General features: G+C 41.0%; 3 protein-coding genes across 7 annotated transcripts in view; 2 read left to right on the forward strand and 1 right to left on the reverse strand.

Annotated features, from left to right (window-relative positions):
- Window positions 1-25,633, reverse strand: part of gsk3ba (glycogen synthase kinase 3 beta, genome duplicate a) — a 64,812-nt gene that overhangs the window by 32,807 nt on the left and 6,372 nt on the right. For all 4 annotated transcript variants that reach the window (XM_062069049.1, XM_062069048.1, XM_062069051.1 and 1 more), the window contains exons 2-3: window positions 21,226-21,419; window positions 8,923-9,006 (exon numbers count right to left, since the gene is read on the reverse strand). In XM_062069049.1, the coding sequence (XP_061925033.1) occupies window positions 8,923-9,006; window positions 21,226-21,419 (278 nt within the window). The remainder of the gene's footprint in view (window positions 1-8,922; window positions 9,007-21,225; window positions 21,420-25,633) is intronic.
- Window positions 594-4,298, forward strand: LOC133665221 (uncharacterized). The gene is made up of 4 exons (XM_062070472.1): window positions 594-692; window positions 1,404-2,912; window positions 3,516-4,040; window positions 4,171-4,298. The coding sequence occupies exons 2-4, from the start codon at window positions 1,637-1,639 to the stop codon at window positions 4,296-4,298; spliced, it is 1,929 nt and encodes a 642-aa protein (XP_061926456.1). The 5' UTR covers window positions 594-692; window positions 1,404-1,636.
- LOC133665271 (uncharacterized) lies at window positions 6,406-8,845 on the forward strand. 2 transcript variants are annotated; one of them, XM_062070524.1, is made up of 2 exons: window positions 6,406-8,031; window positions 8,743-8,845. In XM_062070524.1, exon 1 carries the CDS (start codon window positions 6,472-6,474, stop codon window positions 7,636-7,638), a length of 1,167 nt encoding a protein of 388 aa, XP_061926508.1. In that variant the 5' UTR covers window positions 6,406-6,471; the 3' UTR covers window positions 7,639-8,031; window positions 8,743-8,845. The 2 variants fall into 2 exon arrangements, with proteins under 2 accessions (XP_061926508.1, XP_061926507.1); XM_062070523.1 differs by lacking the exon at window positions 8,743-8,845 and having other exon boundaries at window positions 6,406-7,858; window positions 7,927-8,464.

Below are 25,633 nucleotides of genomic sequence, written 5' to 3' on the forward strand. Positions count from 1 at the left end.
TATATGATTTGTCCGAGAAGCTGGGCAGGACATTTAAAAAAAATAAATAAATAAAAAAAAAATAAATAAATAAAAAACATTTGTGTCCTTGTCTTACATATGGATTGTGAATGATAGGCTAATTTTAAAAAAGTGCAATACCCCTTTAATGACAAACAAAGGTGTTGCTATTGGATACGCACAGTATACGCAATTGAACTGGGTTTCCATAAAAAACACAAAACACCTATGAACACATCCATTGACTAAAAACATTTTGCAAGCACATTTTGCCAAACTAAAATAACTGCACCACGATTCAAACAAAACACAATGATGTGTATAATGTGACATTTTGATACAACTGTTGCGGCGATCTGCCTGGAGGTGCGGCTGAAGGTGTGTGTGTGACAGCGGCTGTGCTGCTGCATGCGCGTCACAGCAGAAGCGCTGCATGCGTGTCACAGCAGAAGCGCTGCATGCGCGTCACAGCAGAAGCGCTGCTCCGCGGCGCGCCTCACCAGGTGCGCTCTCCAGCAGGTGAGCGCAATCAGACTGATGAGCAGCGCAGACAGGACAAAGCAAACAAATGCACCCGTTTCATTCAGTGTGCAGGACGGAGCTGAGAGCAGCAGAGACAGAGACGATCACTAAAACCACGAAAGCACTTCACAAACGCATGGGAAAAAGGACTCAAACCAAACGGACTACCGGTGAGCTCACCTCTTTCCACTGGACTGTTTAATCATGATCCGACTGTTGAAGTTTATGCGCTGTGATTGATGGCAGAGCTCAACTTCAGAAGAATGTTTATTTAGATAATTGAACTGTTAAATAAGGTACAATTGGTGCTTATTTTGTTTCTTTTCTTTATCTTATTCACCACAAATATTTGTTTTACTTGTAGAGACAAGAAATGGGCAATTAGGGCGCTTAAAGCCTTGTAAATGTAATTTGAAGTATATTAATATAGAGAGTGGATTTTGCTTTATTAAAAGGCAAAGTAAAACATTTAATTCATGTATAAAATAGTATTTCTGTTAAAAGTGTTTATGTTAAAAACTACAGTAATATTGGTTTAAAATGCTTGATTTCATATGAATTAATAGAGAAGTGTCAAGTTAAACTTGTTGTAGAAATTCATGTCTAAAGTCTGTATAAAATAATTTAGGCTAAAACTTAAGGTAAACCACGTTGCTTTAAAAGTAGATGGTTCTAACATGTGAACTATATTTCTGTTTATTTAATGCCTAATTTACCTTATTAATCTAAGTTAATTAAGTTAAGTGAAATGCTGGTTAATGTGTATTAATTAATGTTAAAAATGTACTTACCTTTATAAAATACCTGAGTTAATGTACTTACTTTGTTTGTTGCAAAATGCTGTATTTTATTTAAAAGCTTTTATTCTTGTGTGTTTAAAGGTTTTTCACCTTCCAAGATTCCAGTTAATAAACTGAAATACGAGTGAAATCCTGAGCCTCATCGAGTCCTTCCTTTTCAAGTGTGGGAAGCCATGTCGTTATAAATACACCTGACAGTGAAAAACCGTCTGTGACCAGCAAAAGACTCCACTTGCGGCCACCACCGAGAGGGAGGACACTCCACCTGGGGCCTGGAGGACAAAGACTGCTGTCTGTCAGCCAAAGAGAGCAAGATGGCTGATCCAAAGCCAACAGATGAACTGAAAGTGGAGAGGGCCACAGCTAAGAGACAGTTCTCCCGCCTTGCCAACAACATTACGAGAACCTACATAGAGATGTCTAAGGAGGAGTTACAGGAGAACTTCAAGAAGCTGATGCTAGAGAGCTCTCGTGTCTTCGAGGCAAACGAAGAAGTGGAAGCCGCTTACATGGCAGACGCTGAGGAGCTGAGCGACCCCCAGAAAGCCGACATAGCAAAGACGGAGAAAGAATGTGAGCAGAAGACGAAAGAAGTCAAACTCCTAATCCGAGAGACGCTCTGGACCACATATGGAGAAAAGGAACTTTCCCTGGCTCTACAAGTTGCAGAGGCCGAATTCAGGAACGTCTCCTTCCAGCCAGACACAACTCTGGAGGCTTGTGAGTTCATGCTGACCCACCTACAGAAGTTGGTGGACAAGGCAAAGGAAGCGCACCAGAACTGGAACCACTGGGCTCCGCTTGCCGAGAAAAAGGACTTTGATTACCGTTTAAGAGAGCTCGAGGTGGTCCTTCCCAAGCTGGTGTCACAGAAGGCCCCCCTCATCCAAGCAGCAAGTATAAAGAAAGACGCTGGACCCCAGCCCATCTCAGCCCGCAGCTCAGCTCCAGTGGCAGCGATAAAGCTAAAGGCCACAGCCTTACCAAAGTTTGCCGGCAACCAGCGAAACTACTACAGATGGAGGAAGGAATGGGAGGCTCTGCAGAAGCAAGGTGAACCAACCGGATCTTCAGAGGTTAAGAAATTCCAACTACTGGATAGCCTTGATGAAAAGGTGGCCAGGGAACTACGTCTGTCAACGTACAGCTCAGCAGATGAGATCTTCAGAGTCCTGGAAAACCGGTTTGGGAACCAAGCCAGCATTGCTCTTGAGATCATAGAAGAGCTACAAGCAAGACCATCAGCCAGGAGCGGCCATCCAAGGAAAATCGTAGAGCTCATCCAAACTGTGGAAAAGGCCCTTTATGATCTAAACGAACTGGATAATGCAGACGCCTTAAAGAACCCACTGGTGATTAGATCCATCGAGAGCAAACTCCCAGAAACTCTGAAGAAAGACTGGCTCACCTATGCTGCTGACAGAGGAAACACTGTTAACCCCCAGAACCGCTTCGACAAGCTCATCACATTCCTAAAGTCCCAAGAATCTATATATGAGCAACTAGATCAACTGAGCAACGTCTTTGAACCCGCCAAGGAGCGGACTAAGCTCATCAAGTATGCCAGAACAAAGTCAGCCAAGTCCAGCAGTGAAACAGCAGGCTGCATCATTTGTGGTGACCCAAAGCACAGAAGAAGACTCTATTTCTGCAGAAGGTTTAGGATCAACCTAAAGCCATCGGAGAAGAGGGATGCAGCACAACAGCTCGGTGCCTGCAAGAGATGTCTCGAGGTCCACAGCAGCGACCCCTGCAGAAACACCACGTATCTGTGCGGGAACCCAGAGTGCAAAGACCAACACCATTACCTTCTCTGTCCAGTTGCCAGACCCCAGTCCCAAAGAACACCTAAATCCAGTCCAGTGAGAGCTGAGGGGAAAAGATACACCGAAGCTCAAAAAGACTTCCTATCCAGGCTTACCCCTGAGCTGGCGCAGCAGTGTCGAGACACCTTCTGCAACGTCACATCCAGAGCATACAACACCACAGCAGTTGAAAGAGGTCTTCTAGAGGAAAATGGCTTGCATGAGTATCCAGTGATCCTGATGCTCTTTGATGTCACTGCCAACGATGGACAGAGAATTGGGACCCTCATCGACCTGGCATCAGACACGAACTATATAACACATAGAGCTGCCAGCAAGTTGAACCTGAGAGGTGAAGATGTGACACTGGTGGTTTACGGCGTTGGAGGGATGAAGGTGTCTGTTGCAACTAAGCGCTACCTCCTCAAGATTCGGGTCAACACTCCGAGAGGGACCCTCAGGTCACATCAACTAATCTGCTATGGCCTTGACAAGATTGCAGAGTTTCACAGACATGTTCCAGCTATTAAGCTACAGAAAATCTTCCCAGATGTTCCCCTAAGAGACCTTGCTAGACCCAAAGAGGTGCAACTCCTGATCAGCCACAAGGAAGGCCAGCTAGTACCCCAGAAGGTTCGTTCTGTTGGCAACCTTGTGCTCTGGGACGGCCCCCTCGGCAAGACGATCGGAGGCACACACCCGGACCTCTTTGAAGAAATCACCTTAATGGCCCACACATCAAAGACACACTTCGCAAGATCCATGAGAACTGCAGCAGTCAAATACAGTGAATTCATCTGTAGAGATCCAATCTCCTGCCAGTCTCCCGACAAGCCCCACACCCAGTCCAATACAGCCACTAGCAGCAGAGACTTTCTGAAGTGGTGGAAGTGGGAAAGTATTGGAGCTGCTTGTGAGCCAAGATGTGGAGGATGTCGCTGTGGGAATTGCCAACCCGGGGGAAAAGAAATGACACTGGCTGAAGAAAGAGAGATGGAGATAGTGAAGAACGGGTTGATGTATGTGAATGGAGACCATCACAGCCCTGATCCCCACTGGCATGCCAAGTATCCCTGGACAGAAGATCCAGCATCTCTACCCAACAACAGGAGAGCGGTTGAAGCCACATTCCTCAGGACAGAGAGGCAGCTGGCAAAGGAACCGGAGTTGAAGACAGCCTACATGTCACAAGTCCATGAAATGCTTCATCGCAAAGCTGCAGTGAAACTATCCAAAGAGGTTCTGCAGAGTTGGACTGGGCCAGTGTGGTACATAAGTCACCTGATTGCACCAAATCCACATTCAGTCTCCACCCCAGTGAGGCTAGTATGGAACAGCAGCCAGAAGTACAGAGGCCTGAGTTTGAACGACATACTAATCAAAGGTCCTGACGTCCAAGAAGAAGCAGAGCTGTCCTACTGAGGTTCCGAGCTGGTGTCTTTGCTGCCCTCGGTGACATCCGCAAGATGTACAACTCTGTCTGGTTGGAAGAGAGAGAGGTCCACCTGCACAGGTTCCTGTGGCGTGACACTGAAAAGGCTGAAATAGAAGACTTCGCCATAACAAGGGTCAACATGGGAGACAAACCTGCTGGTTGCATAGCCCAAGTCGCCATGAGAGAGACCGCCAACTTGCCTTCATTCAAACACTTCAAAGAAGAGAAACGTGTGATAGAGGAAGATGCATATGTGGATGATATCCTGACCTCTCACAACAACCTCCAGCACCTCAAACTCCTCACATCCAACATCGAACAGATCCTTAAAGCTGGAGGATTCATCATGAAGCCCTGGGTCTACTCCGATCAAAGTGGGAGGAAAGGGCCGAGAGGTGAGAAGATGGAGTCAAAGACCATGATCCTGCCAAACCAGCTCACTGAAGAGGATAACAAAGCCCTCGGCCTTGGTTACACCATTGAGGATGACACACTACATGTCATGGTTGCAGTGAACTTCTCCAAGAAGAAGAGGAAAATGCGCCTTGGTCAGGACTTACTGAGAGATGAAGTAAGAAGACAAACCCCAGATCCATTCACCAGAAGAGAACTGTTGAGCCAAGTCTCTGGTCTCTATGATCCACTCGGCCTCGTGGCTCCTGCAAAGCAGAAGGGAGCCATCCTCATCCGAAGAGCTTTTCAAGAAGCAAAAGTCATGTACTGCATAGAAGACACCTGGGATGCCGCCTTGTCCAAAGGACTCAGAGAAGATGCCATAAAGCTCCTAGAAGACTATGCAGAGCTGAGCCAACTCAGATTCACCAGACCCCTGACACCACCAAATCCACGTGCAAAACCAAGTGGCATCACCTTCTCTGATGGCAGTGAGCACGCATATGGCGCTGTGCTGTACCTACGCTGGAGCTGCAGCCATGGTGTTGTTGTGAGGCTAGTTGAATCTAAGGCCAAGCTGACCCCTCTCGACCACAAGGGTGACCCTGTGAAGGCGGAGATGTGTGGAGCAGTCTTTGCCGCCCGGTTGAAGAACTACTTCCAGAGACACTGCCGAATCGATGTTGAGAAGTGGTACCATCTCGTCGACAGTCAGACCGTCCTAGGCGCAATCCAGCGGGAGAGTTATGGTTACCAGACCTTCTTTGCCAACCGAGTCGGCGAGATCCAAAGCAGCACAAATGTCCAAGACTGGTGGTGGATTCCAGGGCCCGAGAACATTGCAGATATCATAACCAGAGGGGCCAGTCCAAATGACTTAACTGAGGAATCCGAGTGGCAGTCAGGTCCAAAGTTCCTTCGACTTCCTGAAAGTGAGTGGCCGAAGAAATCAGCCAAAGACGTCGCCGCACAAGCAAGAGACAATATCACAAAAATACAGAAGAAAACATTTGTCGCCGTACTCACCCGAAGTCAACAGAAAGCACAGGACCCAAAAAGAGTCCAAGAAACAGAGTCCAGATTCAGAAGACCACCTGCAGCAGCAGCAGTCCAAAAGCTACTGGACGAAAGGCGCTTCAGCAATCTAAGACGGCTGGTCGGGACAATAGTATGGACTTGGAGAGCAGTAAAGAAATTCCTGTGCCCCGGCGATAAAGAAAAGTGGGAGGCAGTACCTTCATCTGGTGTCATCACTGTGAACGAAAGAGAAGATGTGTTCAGAGACCTATGCTTGGCAGCACAGGAGGGCGTACACTTTCCAAACACAACAACAGACAGACTGGTTGTTTACAAGGACCAAACAAGCGGACTCCTGATGTGTGGTGGCAGGATCCAGACCTTCAGAGAAGACCACAGAGCTGTTCCCCTGCTACCGTTCCAGGCCTGGATCTCCACCCTCCTAGCCCGGGAAGCACACAGTGAGGGACATGAAGGAGTGGCAGGAACTACACTGCGGATGCGAAAGAAAGCATGGGTCATCAAAGGAAGAATTATTGCCCAAAAAGTTGTTGACAAGTGTGTCGTGTGCAAGAAAGCAAAAGCAAAGACCTGCCAGCAAATAATGGGAAACTTGCCTGAGGAGAGATCGAATCCGGCTGCACCATTTCAATTCACATCTGTCGACCTGTTCGGACCGTACCAAGTGAAGGATGATGTCAAGAGGAGGGTGAGCATGAAAGTATGGGGCGTGCTCTTCTGCTGCATGTCCAGCCGAGCCATCCATGTCGAACTGGCAAACACGCTAACAACGGAGAGCTTTCTACTTGCTTACCAGAGGTTCACTTCTGTCCGAGGCCATCCTCAGAAGATCTGGTCCGATCCAGGTACGAACTTTATTGGAGCAAAACCTGTCCTTGAAGAGATGTACAGTTACCTGAGACGACAAAACAAAGGATCACTAGAAGAATATGCTGCCAGGAATGGGACCGACTGGATGTGGAGAATCCTTCCAGCCGATTCACCTCACCGAAACGGTGCCGCCGAAGCTGCTGTCAAGATCACCAAAAGAGCTCTACAAAGCCTTGGTAGAGGAGAAGGCCTTGCCTTCAGTGAATTCCTGACTGTACTCAAGCTGGCCGCCAACCTTGCCAACGAAAGACCTATCGACGCTAGAGTCCAGTGCCGTGAGGACGGCATCCAATACATCACTCCAAACACCCTGTTGCTTGGTCGAGCCACACAAAGTGGAGATTTCAAAACATTCGACTACACAACTTACCCCTTCAAAAGGCTGCAAGAGATTCAAATGCAAGTCAGCTACTTTTGGAAGTCCTGGAGCCAACTCGCAGGTCCAAACCTGTTCATCCGCAGTAAATGGCATACTGCTGAAAGAAATGCTGCCATTGGAGACATAGTGTGGCTCTGCGACCAAAATGCACTGAGGGGTCAGTTCAAGCTAGCAAGAGTTGTCAGTGTGAACGCAGATCCCAAAGGCATTGTCCGAGATGTCCACGTGAAAGTCTCTCCAAGTGGGTGCGTTCAGGTGAAGACTCCAAACCCTGTCGTTAAAGAGTCCAGGTCTAAGGAGAAGGACTTCCAGGGCACCATACTGCATCGAGACGTCCGACGCCTTGTCGTCCTCATCCCGGCGGAGGATCAGGTCAGGGGAGACCAGCTCGCCTGAGAGGTGCGATCTTTCCAGGTTACACTGCAAAGATCGAGTGGGAGGTGTTGCGGCGATCTGCCTGGAGGTGCGGCTGAAGGTGTGTGTGTGACAGCGGCTGTGCTGCTGCATGCGCGTCACAGCAGAAGCGCTGCATGCGTGTCACAGCAGAAGCGCTGCATGCGCGTCACAGCAGAAGCGCTGCTCCGCGGCGCGCCTCACCAGGTGCGCTCTCCAGCAGGTGAGCGCAATCAGACTGATGAGCAGCGCAGACAGGACAAAGCAAACAAATGCACCCGTTTCATTCAGTGTGCAGGACGGAGCTGAGAGCAGCAGAGACAGAGACGATCACTAAAACCACGAAAGCACTTCACAAACGCATGGGAAAAAGGACTCAAACCAAACGGACTACCGGTGAGCTCACCTCTTTCCACTGGACTGTTTAATCATGATCCGACTGTTGAAGTTTATGCGCTGTGATTGATGGCAGAGCTCAACTTCAGAAGAATGTTTATTTAGATAATTGAACTGTTAAATAAGGTACAATTGGTGCTTATTTTGTTTCTTTTCTTTATCTTATTCACCACAAATATTTGTTTTACTTGTAGAGACAAGAAATGGGCAATTAGGGCGCTTAAAGCCTTGTAAATGTAATTTGAAGTATATTAATATAGAGAGTGGATTTTGCTTTATTAAAAGGCAAAGTAAAACATTTAATTCATGTATAAAATAGTATTTCTGTTAAAAGTGTTTATGTTAAAAACTACAGTAATATTGGTTTAAAATGCTTGATTTCATATGAATTAATAGAGAAGTGTCAAGTTAAACTTGTTGTAGAAATTCATGTCTAAAGTCTGTATAAAATAATTTAGGCTAAAACTTAAGGTAAACCACGTTGCTTTAAAAGTAGATGGTTCTAACATGTGAACTATATTTCTGTTTATTTAATGCCTAATTTACCTTATTAATCTAAGTTAATTAAGTTAAGTGAAATGCTGGTTAATGTGTATTAATTAATGTTAAAAATGTACTTACCTTTATAAAATACCTGAGTTAATGTACTTACTTTGTTTGTTGCAAAATGCTGTATTTTATTTAAAAGCTTTTATTCTTGTGTGTTTAAAGGTTTTTCACCTTCCAAGATTCCAGTTAATAAACTGAAATACGAGTGAAATCCTGAGCCTCATCGAGTCCTTCCTTTTCAAGTGTGGGAAGCCATGTCGTTATAAATACACCTGACAACAACTATTGTATAAAATTCAGGTGTGGTTGTACCTAATGCAGATAAAAAGCACACGAACCCACCTTATCTCCACTGGAATAGAAGAAATAGCGGAGGCGGACTATGTTGCAGTGGTCCAACTTCCTCATGATCTGCAGCTCACGGTTCTGGAAGAAAAACACAAAACAAAACAAATTTAGTTGTAGTTAGCTGTGATTTTTTTCTGTGTCAGACAAATTGGTCACCAACTTTTTGACATTTTTGATAGGAGGTTTAGAGATAGATGACAAAAATGGCTGATAAAGAAGGAAGCACATCCATCCAGCTAACAATCAATTTCTTTACTCGCTCGCCATGTGGAATGACAAACGCCTATATATGATTAGAACTACCACATGTACACGCTTCAAACTAATTAGTAACACAAAGAAAAAACATGATTCGAACAACACACACGCCCCAAACCGTGTCAGGTCAACACAACAGTCTGATTTTTTTCATAAACCGTTCCATCCCTAGTACAAAGTCAAAAAGTTGGCAATAACAATGGTGTCCCTCCTGCTCCGTTTACTTCTTCTTTGGCAGAATAGGGGCCTCATGTAACAGGCTTGCTTACTAGAGGTGGCACGCTTTGGGCACCTCACAATTCGATTACGATTTGATAAAAAATCGATTGATGCATCTTTAATTTATGTATATTAAAAACCTCTTAAGGTCCAAGCTGTTTGTTTGCATGCTTTTTTTATTTCTCTTTGCTATTTGGGCTTATTGGACCCTAATTAGAATACAAACTAGGAATCATCTTTTTATATGATTTACTTTTAGTCCATAAGTAACAAACGTGTACTTCATGTTTAGTGACATACTAATTCTTACTTTTACACATTTCTTTTCCCAAATTCCATTGTATGTTATACTCTTCTGACACTATCAGATGGCAGTATAAGTGTCCACATAAGCGGCCATAAGACCCCGACTCAGTAGTGTACACAATTTTGGAAATAAGAGCTAAAAGGTTTAGTTAATGCAGTTTTACATTTCCTTTCTTTCTTTTCCTTTCACTAAAAAACGTTTATCATTTGCAACTTAAAAAAATAATAACTATTTGGCATAAGAAACAGTTAAATGAATTCCCACATTTATTAAATCAATGAAAATGTGTGCAAAACTAGACCATAAGTGCCTGATAATAAATAAGCTGGTCGGATCTTTCTGTGAGGTGGCACGCTGCAGTCAGCCAAATTTTAGAACTGTCTTCATTACTTTATTTACAATAAATAAATCGATTATTGACGTTTACTAATCAATTGTATAATCGTCCATGTCCGAATTGCAATGCATCTAAAAATCTATTATTTCCTCCACCTTTATTGCTTACGCACAAAAACCCATCTCTATGCCTTTTTTCACAGCAAAGTTGAGATGTATCAAGGCTGACGTAGATGTGGAAAGGTGTGCTGCCTCACGGCAACTTCATGGATGACGTACGTACATTTCTACAGGCTGATGTAGGCCTGGACGATGTATCGATTTTATCGATATAATCAAGTTTTTTGTTGCAGACGATTTAAAAACTTTTAAAATCTGTTTTTTTTCTCCTCTTGCTCCGCCATACTTTTTGCCCCTTAGCAGCTTCCATAGCTTGCTCCGTCCCATTAATTCCTTGGCGGCACACATAGCTAATTATTGCTAACGCTAACACTAACGAGAGCAAGACCTTTGTTCCTAAGAAAAGAAAAGTGTTGTCAGTACTTTGGTTTTGCCACAAAAGGCGGGGAACATATGACTGCACGGCGCAAAGTTTGTTTCAAAAAGGCATGAGCACAACTAACTTATTCCAACATCTGAAACCGAAGCCTGCAGCCAAGTGTGGGAAATACAACTCTTTACGAGGCGAACAAGACGCAACAACAAAAAAACTACAGGGCTAAAATCACCTTTTTATGGTGGAATCATTTACAGCAGGTATGTATGATGATGATGATGATGCCATGTATAATGAGAAAGAAGCACAATGCACGTAGAGTGATCACTAAAGCAGTCGCTCTGCACACCGTCAAGATGTGTGAATGAAAAAGGCTGTGTTTAGTTTATCCACTTACTGAAACAAATTATAGTCCTCTCAATGTTTACTTCATTATTTATTTAGATACCATGTTTAATACGACATTTTATTTTATTTTATTCAAGACAGAAGTTTGAAGTTTGCACTTTACTGATTATCAGTAAATCCCCGAGGGGAAATTAACATTTGCATGCAAAATGTGCAATGCTACATATAGATTTTATTCTCGCTTTGAAAATAATTACTTTTCCGATATTTCCCTTGAGTCTTTTACCCCTAATCCAAACATTGCCATCAAGCAGGAGCATGTTAGATCGCTTTTAAAACAAGTCAAAATAAGGAAGGACCCTGGTCCAGACCTTACTTGTGGGCGCACTCTCCAATATTATGCTGACCAACTTTGCAGTGTCCTCGAAAATATTTTTCCAATGTCACTGACTGAACTGTTACCAGATTCCTGGCATTTGGAAATCTTTTACTGTGATCCCCTTGCCCAAAAACATGTCAATCTAAACAACTTAACATCATTAATAATGAAAATCTTTGAAAAAATTGTTAAAGGCCTGGTCATGACTTCTATAGAAGGACTTGATCCACTACAATTTGCCTATCAAGCAGGGAGAGGTGTAGATGATGCAAAGCTTCTTATACTCAACAACCTCTACAAACACTTAGAGAAGCTACAAATCCATGCCAGGCTCTTCTTGTTTGCTGATTTTTCTTCAGCATTTAATACAATGCAGCCACATCTCTTAATAGAGAAGCTTGTGTCTACATTTGAATTGTCTCATAAGCTTGTACTATGGATTTTAGACTTTCTAACAGGCAGAGAACAAAGAGTCTCCGTAAACGGCTGTCTCTTTGACTCTGTAAACATCACCACAGGTTCACCCCAAGGATGCGTCCTTTCACCCTTACTTTTTATTATGTATACTGATGAATGCCGGAGTAGGCAGGAGGACAGCTATCTGAATAAATTATCTGATGACAGTCAGACACAGGAGAAACATATGGCATGCCCACAGTGTAGCCAAGTGATAGAATGACTGTAACATAATCACTTCTTACCAGTTACAGTAAAATAAATCAATATAAAAACACTATAAAATATTTCACAAACTCAAAACCCATGGTGCCTTCGCTTAAATAAAGACTTTTCATAATTAATGCGACCGCTTTGCTACACACCCCTCATATAGAAAACACTGATACAGTGGTAGTGTACCTAAGTTTTCGTACGCCCCACTTTCATATAATTTAGAATTTAATAAAAACTCCTCCAAAATGTTTGCCCAAATTTTCGTAAGCTTTCTCGGTTATCATACTGCCAAACATTACACGTGACAAACTAGTCTGTGTATATATGTATGTATGTGTGTGTGTGTGTGTGTGTGTGTGTGTGTGTGTGTGTGTGTGTGTGTGCGTGCGTGCGTGCGTGTATGTATATATATATATATATATATGTGTATATATATATATATATATAAATATATATATATATATATATATTAGGGCTGCAACAACTAATCGATTAAATTGATTAAAATCGATTATAAAAATAGTTGGCCATTAATTTAGTCATCGATTCGTTGGATCTATGCTATGCGCAAAAAAAATTACATACATATACACATACATATACATACGCACGCACACTCAAACAATATATTACTTTAATTTGTTTTCTCGTAAAAAAACTTCTAATTTTTAAAGGTTTCATTTTGCCGTGGAGGGGCACCACAATCAATTACATGTAGGGGGAAACCCTGTAATTAGCTTGTGTTAACACAACCAGTTATCCATCCATCCATCAGACAACCAGTTATGACTCGCACAATATATTGCACCATGACGTCTTTATAAAAACAAAAATCTTAAGTAGCCAAGTCTTTCAAACGTAAATGACACGCTCATAAGACTTTACATTAACAGCCTCAATTGTAGAAGTGACTGTGTTTGTAGTAATAAGAGAACAATTGAGGTCTTTGATACAACTAGAATAAGCAAAGGAGGCTTTTGGATTAGCGCACTGTTGTTTTTGGACTTTCTGTATGGATTTGTGTCTTTGTGATACCAGAAACCAGCCCACTGCAATGGTATACACTTATATGTGTGTTTTGCAGACTGAGTGCTGGTTCCAGTGCGAGCATCCATTTTCCAGTAGGCTGATATGTGATCCCTCATATGGGTTTGGAGGAGGAGGGGTTTTCCCATAATGCATCAGTGGCAGCCTGAAAACCCGTCAGGACCATGTTGCACTTTATTATTGCCTTGCACAGAATCGTCTCACATGATTCGTGTGTATTAACTGCTGGTTAAGAGGGAAACAATCAGCTGTAGATTATACTCATGGAGCAATAAGTAAGTAGAGGAATTTACAGGGTTTTAGTGCAGGCAGGAAAAACATTTAAGTGCTTTGCTGGAGGACACTTTGAGCTCATTCGTCACATTTTTTTATGAAGTTATGACCAAGCAAGTCCTAAAACATAAGAAGGGAGACCAAAAAAAATGAACAGAAAAAAGGAATGTGCGCTGGCTAACTGCTGGGTCGTTCAAAGATGCAACCCGCTAGCGTGTAACGCTAACCACAGGCTAGCAGCGTGATAAAATCACAAGCCGGGCAGAAAACAGGACAAACATTTTGCAATTCATGACAGACGCAGAGCGAGGGCTAAAAATAATACACGTCATGCCATAAAGTGACATCATATTTATTGAGCAGGATCGACTGGCACCTGTTGAGTTGGAAAATTTAAAACCAGTGAGCTGCTCAAGTATTTACTATGACCGGTTTGTACAGCACATAGTTGACGGGCAAACAGCAACTTATTGACTTGAATAACAGACTTTAAAAAAAAACATGTAAAGGAGATGCAAATGTAGTGTAGTTTGCAGCAGATAACTGATTATATACAGTACCTGTACATACTAACTAGGGCTAAGGCGCAAGGTGTCTCAAATACTCTTTAGTATTTACATGCTGCCGCTGGGTGACATCATACGCAAGTACGGTGTTAGCTTTCACTGTTATGCTGATGACACTCAACTCTACATGCCCCTAAAGCTGACCAACACGCCGGATTGTAGTCAGCTGGAGGCGTGTCTTAATGAAATTAAACAATGGATGTCCGCTAACTTTTTGCAACTCAACGCTAAGAAAACGGAAATGCTGATTATCGGTCCTGCTAGACACCGACATCTATTTAATAATACCACCTTAACATTTGACAACCAAACAATTACACAAGGCGACTCGGTAAAGAATCTGGGTATTATCTTCGACCCAACTCTCTCGTTTGAGTCACACATTAAGAGTGTTACTAAAACGGCCTTCTTTCATCTCCGTAATATCGCTAAAATTTGTTCCATCTTGTCCACTAGCGACGCTGAGATCATTATTCATGCGTTCGTTACGTCTCGTCTCGATTACTGTAACGTATTATTTTCTGGTCTCCCTATGTCTAGCATTAAAAGATTACAGTTGGTACAAAATGCGGCTGCAAGACTTTTGAGAAAAACAAGAAAGTTTGATCATATTACGCCTATACTGGCTCAGCTGCACTGGCTTCCTGTGCACTTAAGATGCGACTTTAAGGTTTTACTACTTACGTATGAAATACTACACGGTTTAGCTCCAGCCTATCTCGCAGATTGTATTGTACCATATGTCCCGACAAGAAATCTGCGTTCAAAGAACTCCGGCTTATTAGTGATTCCCAGAGCCAAAAAAAAGTGTGTGGGCTATAGAGCGTTTTCTATTCGGGCTCCAGTACTCTGGAATGCCCTCCCGGTAACAGTTAGAGATGCTACCTCAGTAGAAGCATTTAAGTCCCATCTTAAAACTCATTTGTATAATCTAGCCTTTAAATAGACCCCCCTTTTTTAGACCAGTTGATCTGCCGTTTCTTTTCTTCTCTCCTCTTCTCCCCTGTCCCTTGCGAGGGGGAGTTGCATAGGTCCGGTGGCCATGGATGAAGTGCTGGCTGTCCAGAGTCGGGACCCCGGGTGGACCACTAGCCTGTGCATCGGTTGGGGACATCTCTGCGCTGCTGACCCGTCTCCGCTCGGGATGGTTTCCTGCTGGCCCCGCTGTGGACTGGACTCTCGCTGATGTGTTGGATCCACTGTGGACTGGACTTTCACAATGTTATGTCAGACCCACTCGACATCCGTTGCTTTCGGTCTCCCCTAGAGGGGGGGGGTTACCCACATATGCGGTCCTCTCCAAGGTTTCTCATAGTCATTCACCGACGTCCCACTGGGGTGAGTTTTTCCTTGCCCGTATGTGGGCTCTGTACCGAGGATGTCGTTGTGGCTTGTGCAGCCCTTTGAGACAATTGTGATTTAGGGCTATATAAATAAACATTGATTGATTGAAAATATACCTGAAGCTTATTTATGCTCTATGTCGGATACATGTACGGATATTCTGCGTTCATTTTTAGAATATATGAGAACCTTGCGCATACAGACTAGGAATGTAATGATCTGAACATCATAATTACAGTTATTGTGACCAAAATGATCACGGTTATCATTAGTGTTTCTAATGATAAAGGCAAAACGTGGCTTGCACTTCCGGTTTATGGGACGTCACGCAGGTTCACCTTCTTTTGTAGACAGGTCTTTGTATGGATCGTCACCTCTCTCTGGACATCTCCGTCTACAGTGATACCTGAATTTACAAGTGCCCTAACTCACGAGATATGAGCTGATTCCTGGCTTTTTTGTTATGCTTTAGGTTCTGAGCGTAAATTTTATTTATGAGTTGTTTTATTCAAACCTGCCCTTCGACCAGCGGAACGAAGAAGGCGAGTGTGAAGGAGATCGCCAAAAGGCTTATTAAATCGGCCAAACATGGTAGAAATGTCTATAACAACAGCCAATCAGAGTCAATATTTTTCCGCTTCACTTCTTTACAAGGTACCGCAAACGTTTACAGAATCATAGATATGAACAGAATGACCTTACTTGGACTTATACTTTAAAGGCACAGCTGAGGGCAACAAAATAAATGTCAGCCACGACTTGTAGTTTTCTCGGTCCCTGTGATTATAACCAAAATGTACTATTAAGCATGAAAAGTCACAGAAATTGACGTAATATAACTAAAATGTGGTCATCGTGAGGACAAGGATTGTTTCTCTGGGGAAAACCGTGTATACAGCGACCGTGCACTTTACAAACACTCACTTCAATATAGCCGGACCAGGCGGGGACCAGCACGTTCACTGGCACCCCTGCATTGTAAAAACTCACAATCTCACCAAGTATATATTTGTAATTTTATAATTAAAATAGCTAAACAAACTTAATACAAGTCACAATCCTTTAATTTGTCAGTGAGTCATAACTTGTTTTTAGGCAATAGATCTTCAGAGGAAAAACATACTACTTTTGAGCATCACAAGTTTGTTATGAAACAATACTAATAAGTATAGCTAATAAGTTTTAATTGCTAATTTCAAGATCACTTTTAAGTTTTTAAAGCTCAAATTAAATCTTATTTATTTTATTTTAGTCCTTTCTCAAGAAATCTTACCAAGACAATTTTGACTTGTTTCATTGGCAGATTTTCTGCTTATTACGTGAAAAAATAACTTGTGTTATTCTTCTTTACTCTTTTTAAGAGGGTTTTTTTTCTAGTGCACTGTTACTCAAACCTCAAACGCAGGTGTGCGAAAAAACTACAAAACCAAACAGCTCTCGAATGACTTCCACGAGTCAAGTGATAGGTTACATTGCCAATTTGATGAATACTGGTTGTCCAAAAGCTATAAAAAGCGTGAAAAACAAAGTGCCGCTACTGCTAATGTTAGCCAGTTGGTTATTGTGGATCAGGGGTCACCAACCTTTTTGAAACCAAGGGCTACTTCTTGGGTACTGATTAATGCGAAGGGCTACCAGTTAGATACACACTTAAATAAATTGCCAGAAGTAGCCAATTTGCTCAATTTACCTTTAACTCTGTTATTATTAATAATTAATGATATTTATCTTTGTGGAAACACTCATCATCTTAATGATTTCTCACAATAAATATATATAGAAACAGATAAATATCAATATGCAACACTTTATTTTTATATTTTCTCTAAGTGCACATTTTTCAAATTGAACATTTTCAAATGATCACTTCTAAGACAGTCTTGTGAAATCACAATATCCCATTTTAACTAGCTAGCCACTAACATTTTTTAACAAATCATGAATTACTTTGCACCATGTTTGTACAAATAATAACTCATGTAAAATACAAAAGTAAACTCTCCAATTTTTAAATCATGTCACACTTTGAACTGGACACCAAATCTGTTATGTTTCTTTGTCAGTTAGTGGGAAGCCTGGCATTGCATGCTGTTAACTAGTGTGTTGTACTCTGGTGTGTAACTTGGCACTGCAACTCTGAGTGAGTCTTGCAGATGTGCATCAGTGAGGCGTGTTCTGTGTTTGTTCTTGATGAAGTTCATGTCAGAAAAGGCTGATTCACAAAGATAAGATTTTTTTCATTGTTTGCGGAACCTTCTTAATCTTTTGGACATATTTTCACAGCAATCTGGCCTTATGCTTAATTATGATAAATGTAAAATGTTAAGGATCGGAAATCTAAAGGGAACGTCCTTTCGAATGGAATGCAAAGTGCCTGTTTTGTGGACAGATGGACCAGTTAACATACTTGGTGTTGTTGTCCCAGAAAATCTGGAAGATCTAGGCTCAGTAAATTATGATAATCGACTAAGAAAGCTGGACAAAATTATGCAATTATGGAAAGGGAAATCCCTAACCTTGTATGGTAAATTGTCTATTGCCAACTCGTTAATTATTCCTCAATTTATTTATTTGTTTTTGTCATTACCAGCTCCATCACAAAACTTTTTTAAAATTTATGAGCGGAGGGTCTTCGATTTTGTCTGGAACGGCAAACCAGAAAAGATTAAAAGAAAGGTTTTGTACAAAGAGTATGAATATGGGGGCCTGAAACTTCTCAACCTTGAAGCTATGTGTCTGTCTTTAAAAGCATCAATTGTTCCAAAGATGTATTTAAACATTGAGTGGTACACAAATGTCCTGTTGGACAAAAAACATGTACTGTATCAAAAGAAATTGTATCCTTTTTTACAAGTGATCCCCTCCCAGAGAGTCTGCTGGGAAACATGGCGGGGTTCATAAAGGAAACAATCCACTCATAGTGGTGTTTTCAATTTTATGTGCCAGAAAAAAGAGACGATATTTTGCAGCAGTTAATATGGATGAACTCTAATATTGTAATAGATGGAAAGCCTTTCTTTTGGAAAAATATGTTTGAAAGAGGAATCATTTTTGTCAATGATATTATCAATGAGAATGGTAAAATTATGAAGTATGATGAATTTAGAGCTATGTATGGTGATGCTTGCTCAAGCTTTTCATTTTATCAACTAACTGGAGTAATTGGGAAAAGATGGAAACAAATAATTAATTATGGAACTACTAAATTATTAGTTTGTAAACCTCTAATAAGAAATTCTAGTTGGCAAAAAGGAACTAAAATAAATAGAAAAATATATAATTTTTTATTTAATAAAGAAATCTTTGAAGGCTGCCTCATACAACACAAATGGAAAATGGGAGGACCTTTTTGACTGCCCGTTGCCATGGGATGCCATATTCAAACTAATCTATAAAACCACTATCGATGTGCAAAATCGTTATTTTCAAATTAAAATTATTTATAACTTCTTACCCACAGGGAAAATGTTAAAATTATGGAATATGACAGAGTCAGATGATTGCCGATTTTGTTGTCAGGAGCCTGAATCCACCCTGCATTTGTTTTGGTATTGTCATATTGTGTCTTTGTTTTGGGTGGAAGTTGAAAAAATGTGTTTAAGGATTGGTTTGTTTATGAAGCTTAATGTGGTTTCTGTTATTTTAGGAGAGTTCATTGACAATCATGATTTAGTCAATTTAATTATAGTACTCGGTAAAATGTTTATTTTTAAGGCCAAAAACAGATATTCACTTAGTATTACTTTCTTTAAAACATTTATTCAGTATTTTCTAACTTTAGAAAGTTACATGGTTGAAAACGATAATGATGCCAAAAAACATTTAAAAAAAGATGAGAAGTCCTCAAAGGCTTATTTTGAAAGTATAATTATGTTTATAGATTATATGATATCTGTTGTTGTGTTCCCTAATTTGAGTGACCTGGACATAATCTGGACTGTACATAAATGCTTATTTTGAAAATGTAATTTTGTTTATAAATTATATGCAATCTGTTGTGTTCCCTAATTTTTTTCTGTGTACATGAATGAAGGTGTGTGTTGCTGAGTCCGACTTGGACATTATCTGGACTGGGCCTGGTTTAAAAAACCCTTTAAACAAATCTAATTTCATTGACAACCTGGTCTGTTGAAGATAAGGCCTTTTTTTTTTTAAATAAAATAAAATAAGATAAATAAATAAAAAACATTTTCTTGGATAAAAAAGAAAGTAAAACAATATAAAAATAATTACATAAAAAATAGTAATTAATGAAAATGTTAGTGGACCAGCAGCCTATACAATCATGTGTGCTTCAGGGACTGTGTCCCTTGCAGATGTGTTGTCTATGTTGTGGGAACCAGAATATTGGTAGCAGAAAGAAATAACCCCTTTTGTGTGAGTGGGTGTGCATGGGGGAGGTTGTTTGGGTTGATGCACTGATTGAAAGTGTATCTTGTGTTTTTTCTATGTAGATTAAATTTTTTTTTTTAAATAAAAAAAAAAATAAAATTTTTTTTTTTTTAGAACAGGCCCGCGGGCGACTCATCTGGTCCTTACGGGCGACCTGGTGCCCGCGGGCACCGCGTTGGTGACCCCTGTTGTGGATGATAGGTTACTTTGCCAATTTGATGACAACTTGTAATCCAAAAGCCATAAAAAGTGTGAAAAACACAGTGCTAATACTGCTCATGTTAGCCAGTTGGCTATTGCGGACACGACCACCGATGCCTAATGCCTGTCATGAAACAGAAACTAAGTCACAATTATTACATAAATCTTGACACCATAATTATTATAAACATACAGAACAGCAGTGAATATGTGATTTAAACACACACTGCAGGTGCAACTTTTTCTTTTGAGAAACAGTTTATGACCAAGCAATGTCGCCCTAGCTGAGGAAAAACAACCCAATCCGTCAAATCAAGTCAAAGTCAGGTACGAGGTTGCGTGCACAGCTTTGCACAAGGAAATGGCAACGAAATTAAACCTGACAGACCACGCTGGACTCATGTATTTTGGTTTGGAAAACAAACATCTTACATGCTCAAAGCAGGTAAAACTAAATTAGTGAACACTATTTTTTTCCAGGTTGAATATAATTTTGATTCACACCTACAATGCTTTTGAATGAATTATTTATTTTAATTGTTCACTTTCCTATGTTTTGTTATTTGAGCTTCTGTTTGTTTCAGATTTAAATCGTTTTTTTTTTTCTTAGCGCGGAGCGTTTTGATTGATTAATTGAAACTTTTATTAGTAGATTGCACAGTACAGTACATATTCCGTACAATTGACCACTAAATGGTAACACCCGAATAAGTTTTTCAACTTGTTTAAGTCGGGGTCCACGTTAATCAATTCATGGTAATGCGAGGGGTGTGGAATCATAACAGATGAGGGGCGTCCCTTATCACGTTGCATTCAGTGAACTTAAGAACTAATTCAGTTCAAGCTAATACTTTATATAGGCTAAACCATGCAAAGAAAAGATGCCAGTAAGACACGAAGGCTGTTTTAAACAGCACAGAGGACAAATTGCCAAACTGCAGCAACTAGTTATGGCAGATGATGCAGTTCAAAAGCCAAGCTTTACATTCCGATTTCGGCTTGAACTGAATTAGTTCCCAAGCTTCCTGAAGACAACGTGATAAGGGACGCTCCTTTTTCTTTTACTGAGCTTTCTGTTATGAGTCCACACCCCATGCATGCGTTCCACGCTAAAAAATGAAAAATTATTCTAAGTGTGAATCTAAATTATATTTAACCAGGGAAAAATGTGTGCACTTAATTTTATTTTGAATACACTGATGTATTTTTGAAAAAAACATCAAAACTTGATATTTATTTATCATTTTAATTTTTATTTTCTTGGGCTCTAATTTAGCTCCATAAGTACACACTCTATGTGGCGGTAGCGAAAAGCTTCTTCTTTCGCAGCTTTTCCAATTGCACTGTTCTTGTGAAAAAGTATACGTGTTCACAGCAACAAATCACCACTTGCAACAAAGACTGAAGGCCACAATTAGAAGTGACGTACTGATTCTCTGCAACTGCGATGTTCGCTTACCTTAAACCTCTTGTCCTGCAGCACCTTCTTGATGGCCACCAGCTCTCCGGAGTCACAAAGCTTGGCTTGGTAGACAACGCCGAACGAGCCGTTGCCGATGACCTTAGTGTCCGTGTAGCTCACCTCCTGTGGCCGGTCTGGGCCTTGACCTGGTGTGGCCACAACTGTTGTTACCTTGCTGCCATCTTTATCTCCTGGAGGAGAACAAGGAGAAAGTGAGTCAGAACACAACATTCAAGTATGTTTCACAGCTAACGCCAATCTATTTGACCCAGCTCTAATCAAGAGACTTTACGTTTGCGGTTTTGTGCACCCGATGACTATAGAAGACTGTGAGGTTAATAGAATAGAGGTATTATTAATTGAATTGTTTTAGGGCTACTTGGTGTTCATTTAGCTACAGTACATCTTTACAAGCTTCAATAATTTTGCTCAAAACGGATTCTCTAAATTTTTTTAAATGGTTGCTATTTTTCAATCAATGAATACTTAAATGCTGAGCTGGATTCTGCAAAGCGGTTGCCTAGAAAGCTGATGCTGATGCTTCCTGCTAAGATAAGTGACACAGTTGATGATGATTCAGGAAGACAGGGAGCAGGTTTGGGCTCTCCCAGCACAGAGTTATATCAAAACGGGTCTTTGTAGTAGCAGTGACCCAAGAGATCACTACAACTCAGCCTACATAACTCAGCAGGGCCTTTCCAGGACGCCTCTGCACTTTCTCAAACTGAGAAAAGTCTGTTCACACGCACATATCCACAGGGGGAATTCTCACTGATGAGGAACATTCAAGTAATCAGAAAAGCAACAGAAAATTAATTTTTTTGGACTAAGTTCGGTTTGACAAACCGATTACTGGCTATTAAGATTAATTTTTTTTTGCTAAAAGCTTCCATTCATTTTCTCAGAACCACAAGCTTGGTCTCTGTAGTTCATTCATGATTTTTTTAACGTTGATGTTCCAGGCAATATAATTTTCAGTGAATGTATAGGATAGGCAAATATAAGCCTTGGCTTCAGCCTATTCCTTTTTCGGTCATTCTTTTTCTTTTTGTGTGTGTTTGTGTATGATTGTTAATATGTATAATCTGTGCTGTTAAATTGATCACACAAAATGGTTGATTATATGACCGAAATAAACTCATTTCATTCATTCATGTCAAAAGATGATTCCAAGCCATTAACATATATCTCTAACGTGTACACAGTTCTCAAGTAGGAAGACCTATGCGGAAACAATAATCAACACATCCAATGCCATGGTCACGGGTTTGAGGCCTGCTTGCGCCATTAGTCTCTTTCACACAGAGATCACATTAGTTTTGTGTGCTTTTTATGCAGAACCCAGACAAGTTGGATTATACCGCAACTATGTGCGCTTTTAAACAGCAACTGCCCCAATTCATTTCAACACAATAAGGAGAGAAAAGCGAGTGTTGAGTGTTGAACTTCATACATCATCCTTAGAAACAGGCAGCATATCACCTCTGTTATCACTTATTAAGGCGGATATTTACTAGGTCGGCATTTAGTTTTCCATCCATCTTGTCCCTATCGGGGTCGTGGGGGGTGCTGGAGCCTATCTCAGCTGCAGGGCGGAAGGCGGAGTACACCCTGGACAAGTTGCCACCTCATTGCAGAGCCAACACAGATAGACAACATTCACACTCACGTTCACACACTAGGGCCAATTTAGTGTTGTGTGCCTTTTATACAGATAGACAACATTCACACTCACATTCACACACTAGGGCCAATTTAGTGTTGTGTGCCTTTTATACAGAACCCAGCAAAGTGGGATATAGCCGCAAGTGTGTTTGCTTCGCACAGCGACAAGGCAGCAAAACAGGTGCGAGTTGGATGTTGAACTTTATACCTAAGTCGCGGATAGCCTGTTACCACCTCTTAAGGGAAAAAAGCATGATCTGGCATTTAGTTGCATGTGCTTCTTATACAGAACCCAGCAAACCAACTCAGTGGCCTAGTGATTAGTGTCCGCCCTGAGATCGGTAGGTTGTGAGTTCAAACCCCGACCGAGTCATACCAAACTATAAAAATGGGACCCATTACCTCCCTGCTTGGCACTCAGCATCAAGGGTTGGAATTGGGGGTTAAAATCACCAAAAATGATTCCCGGGTGTGGCGACCGCTGCTGCCCACTGCTCCCCTCACCTCCCAGGGGGGGAAACAAGGGGATGGGTCAAATGCAGAGAACAAATTTCACCACACCTAGTGTGTGTGTGACAATCATTGGTACTTTAAGTTTAACTTTAAAGTAGGATATGGACGGAACTGTATGAGATTTCAAAGAGCAACATGGCCACAATTGTTTTAAGCTCCACCGGACAGGAGAAGTTAATGTTAGACGTTCATAACCTGATTCCAGCACTGTGTAAGAACCCTAAACACAGGCGTTGTCCCACCTCTGTCTTTTAGCTGTGTTACTACCTCTGAAGGCAGACTCGTTTATTCAGAGCAGCTACAAAAATTGTGTGAAAAGTTATTCATAGTTGTTTCAGTGAAGGCTCCCGGAAATTCAATAAACTAGAATCCTGTATCCCTTCCCTCTTCTTAAGTAAAGACAACATGGTGTTTTTCAGAACAGAAAAAAATGTTTGATGTCCCTCTACAATATGCGTGCAAAAACTGTGTTCACTATTTTTTTGTCTGCTTTACAAAAATCAATGAAGCAATTCTCATCTTATGCAGCGCTCTTCCGTTTGGTTAGGGAATCAAAGAGCATAAGTGGTTTGTTTTTTTCCCCATCGCTTGGGTACCAGGAACAAGGTTGGAAGGAAAGAAAAGGATGAGTACTGCAAGCACTGTAACTTTGAAATGCTAAACAAGTCGCTCATTGTGCTTGGCCAGCTGCCTTACTATCCCAAAAACACAAACCCCTAAGAACCCCTCGTGTGGGCGTGTCAACGTATGGCGCGTGTGTGCACGTTTGGCTGAATGCTAAAAGAGCGCTCTCTACAGGAACATAACAGCTGCCGGGGATCATCAGCCCAGTTACTGCCTCCATGTATTTGTGTGTAGCAGAAAGTAAGCATTGATAGACAACGTGGAGGTGAAGTGCTCATACACAACTACAGTCCGAAGTACAAAACAATACGTTTCACAGTGGATAATGTTCCTTTTTACACGTGTGTGAAGAATGTTCAAATATCAGAATCACAAGTCCAAGATGTCTCTCATTACAGCTTAAAAAAAAAAAAGTTTTTCATGTCAATTTAACACTTGTGAACGACACCAACAGTGTTAATGTTATGAAACAATTTTAATCTGGAACTGAATTCGTCTTGATTTCCAATGGGGGGAGAAAAAAACCAGAGCCAAACCAGCATCCTGGAACATAATAATTTCAACATATAATGTATACATTTCATTCTTTAAAATCACGTTCAACATGAGACAAAGAAGTTACGAAATAAAAACAACTGCTGAGCACAACTTTAATTTTATCAACTGTTTCAATCAGCTATTTCCCTTGGTTTTCAATGCTAATGCATTGATAATCGTTGTTTGAATGCTCATCTTGTTGAGTGTTATGGGTGAACTGGTGCCTATTCAGGGTAGAAGTAGCTGTGATTGACTGACCAGTCAATCACAGGGTACACACAGACAACAACCTTAAGTATTTTTGAGTCCGAACTGAGAATTAATACCCTCTTTAGATACTACTAGTAGATACTTCATAATTCTCTGAGAAAAAAAACACATTTAAACTAGATACAAGAGCTTGGCAAAATCATTACATCATAGAAATTGGTTTTCAATATGTGAGACGTCATTAGAGGCACAGAAGCAGCTTTAGAAAAATCAAGAAAAACATATTTTTGAAAACCTGCAAAGCTCACTTCACTTATTTTAAAAGGCAAAATGAATGGATTTTAGCTACTACAGTGAGCGAGTAAACGAAGTTTCATTAGTGTCTTTGTTACGAAAGCTTATTTTTTACACTGAATTTATGGAACAACTTTTTTTTTACATCAAATTATTGTGATAATTTTGTGAAAAATAATGTGTTAGCAACGTGTGTGTTTAAAAATTCAGTGCATAAAAAGTCAGTGTACAAAAATTCAGTGCTGAAAAGTTCTGTGTTGAAAAATTTGCTGCTTCAAAAAGCAAGACTGCAGCTATTTTCTACCGCTTGTCCCTCACAGAGTCGCGGGGGCTGCTGGAGCCTATCCCAGCTATATTCGGGCGGAAGGCGGGGTACTCACTTCTGGTAAATTAAGACTTAAGTGATCGGTCTTGTCTCAGAACCAGCCAATGAGGTGTGAAGTTTGAGGTCATGGGACGCAGGTCTTGCAAAACAGCATAAAAAAGGCAATTAACTGGGTATAATACAACATCATTAACATTTCAATGTGGCCCGCTGAATTTTTTTCTATTGAATTATTAT

Source organism: Entelurus aequoreus, linkage group LG14 (assembly GCF_033978785.1).
Source record: "Entelurus aequoreus isolate RoL-2023_Sb linkage group LG14, RoL_Eaeq_v1.1, whole genome shotgun sequence".
NCBI classification, from domain to species: Eukaryota; Metazoa; Chordata; class Actinopteri; order Syngnathiformes; family Syngnathidae; genus Entelurus; species Entelurus aequoreus.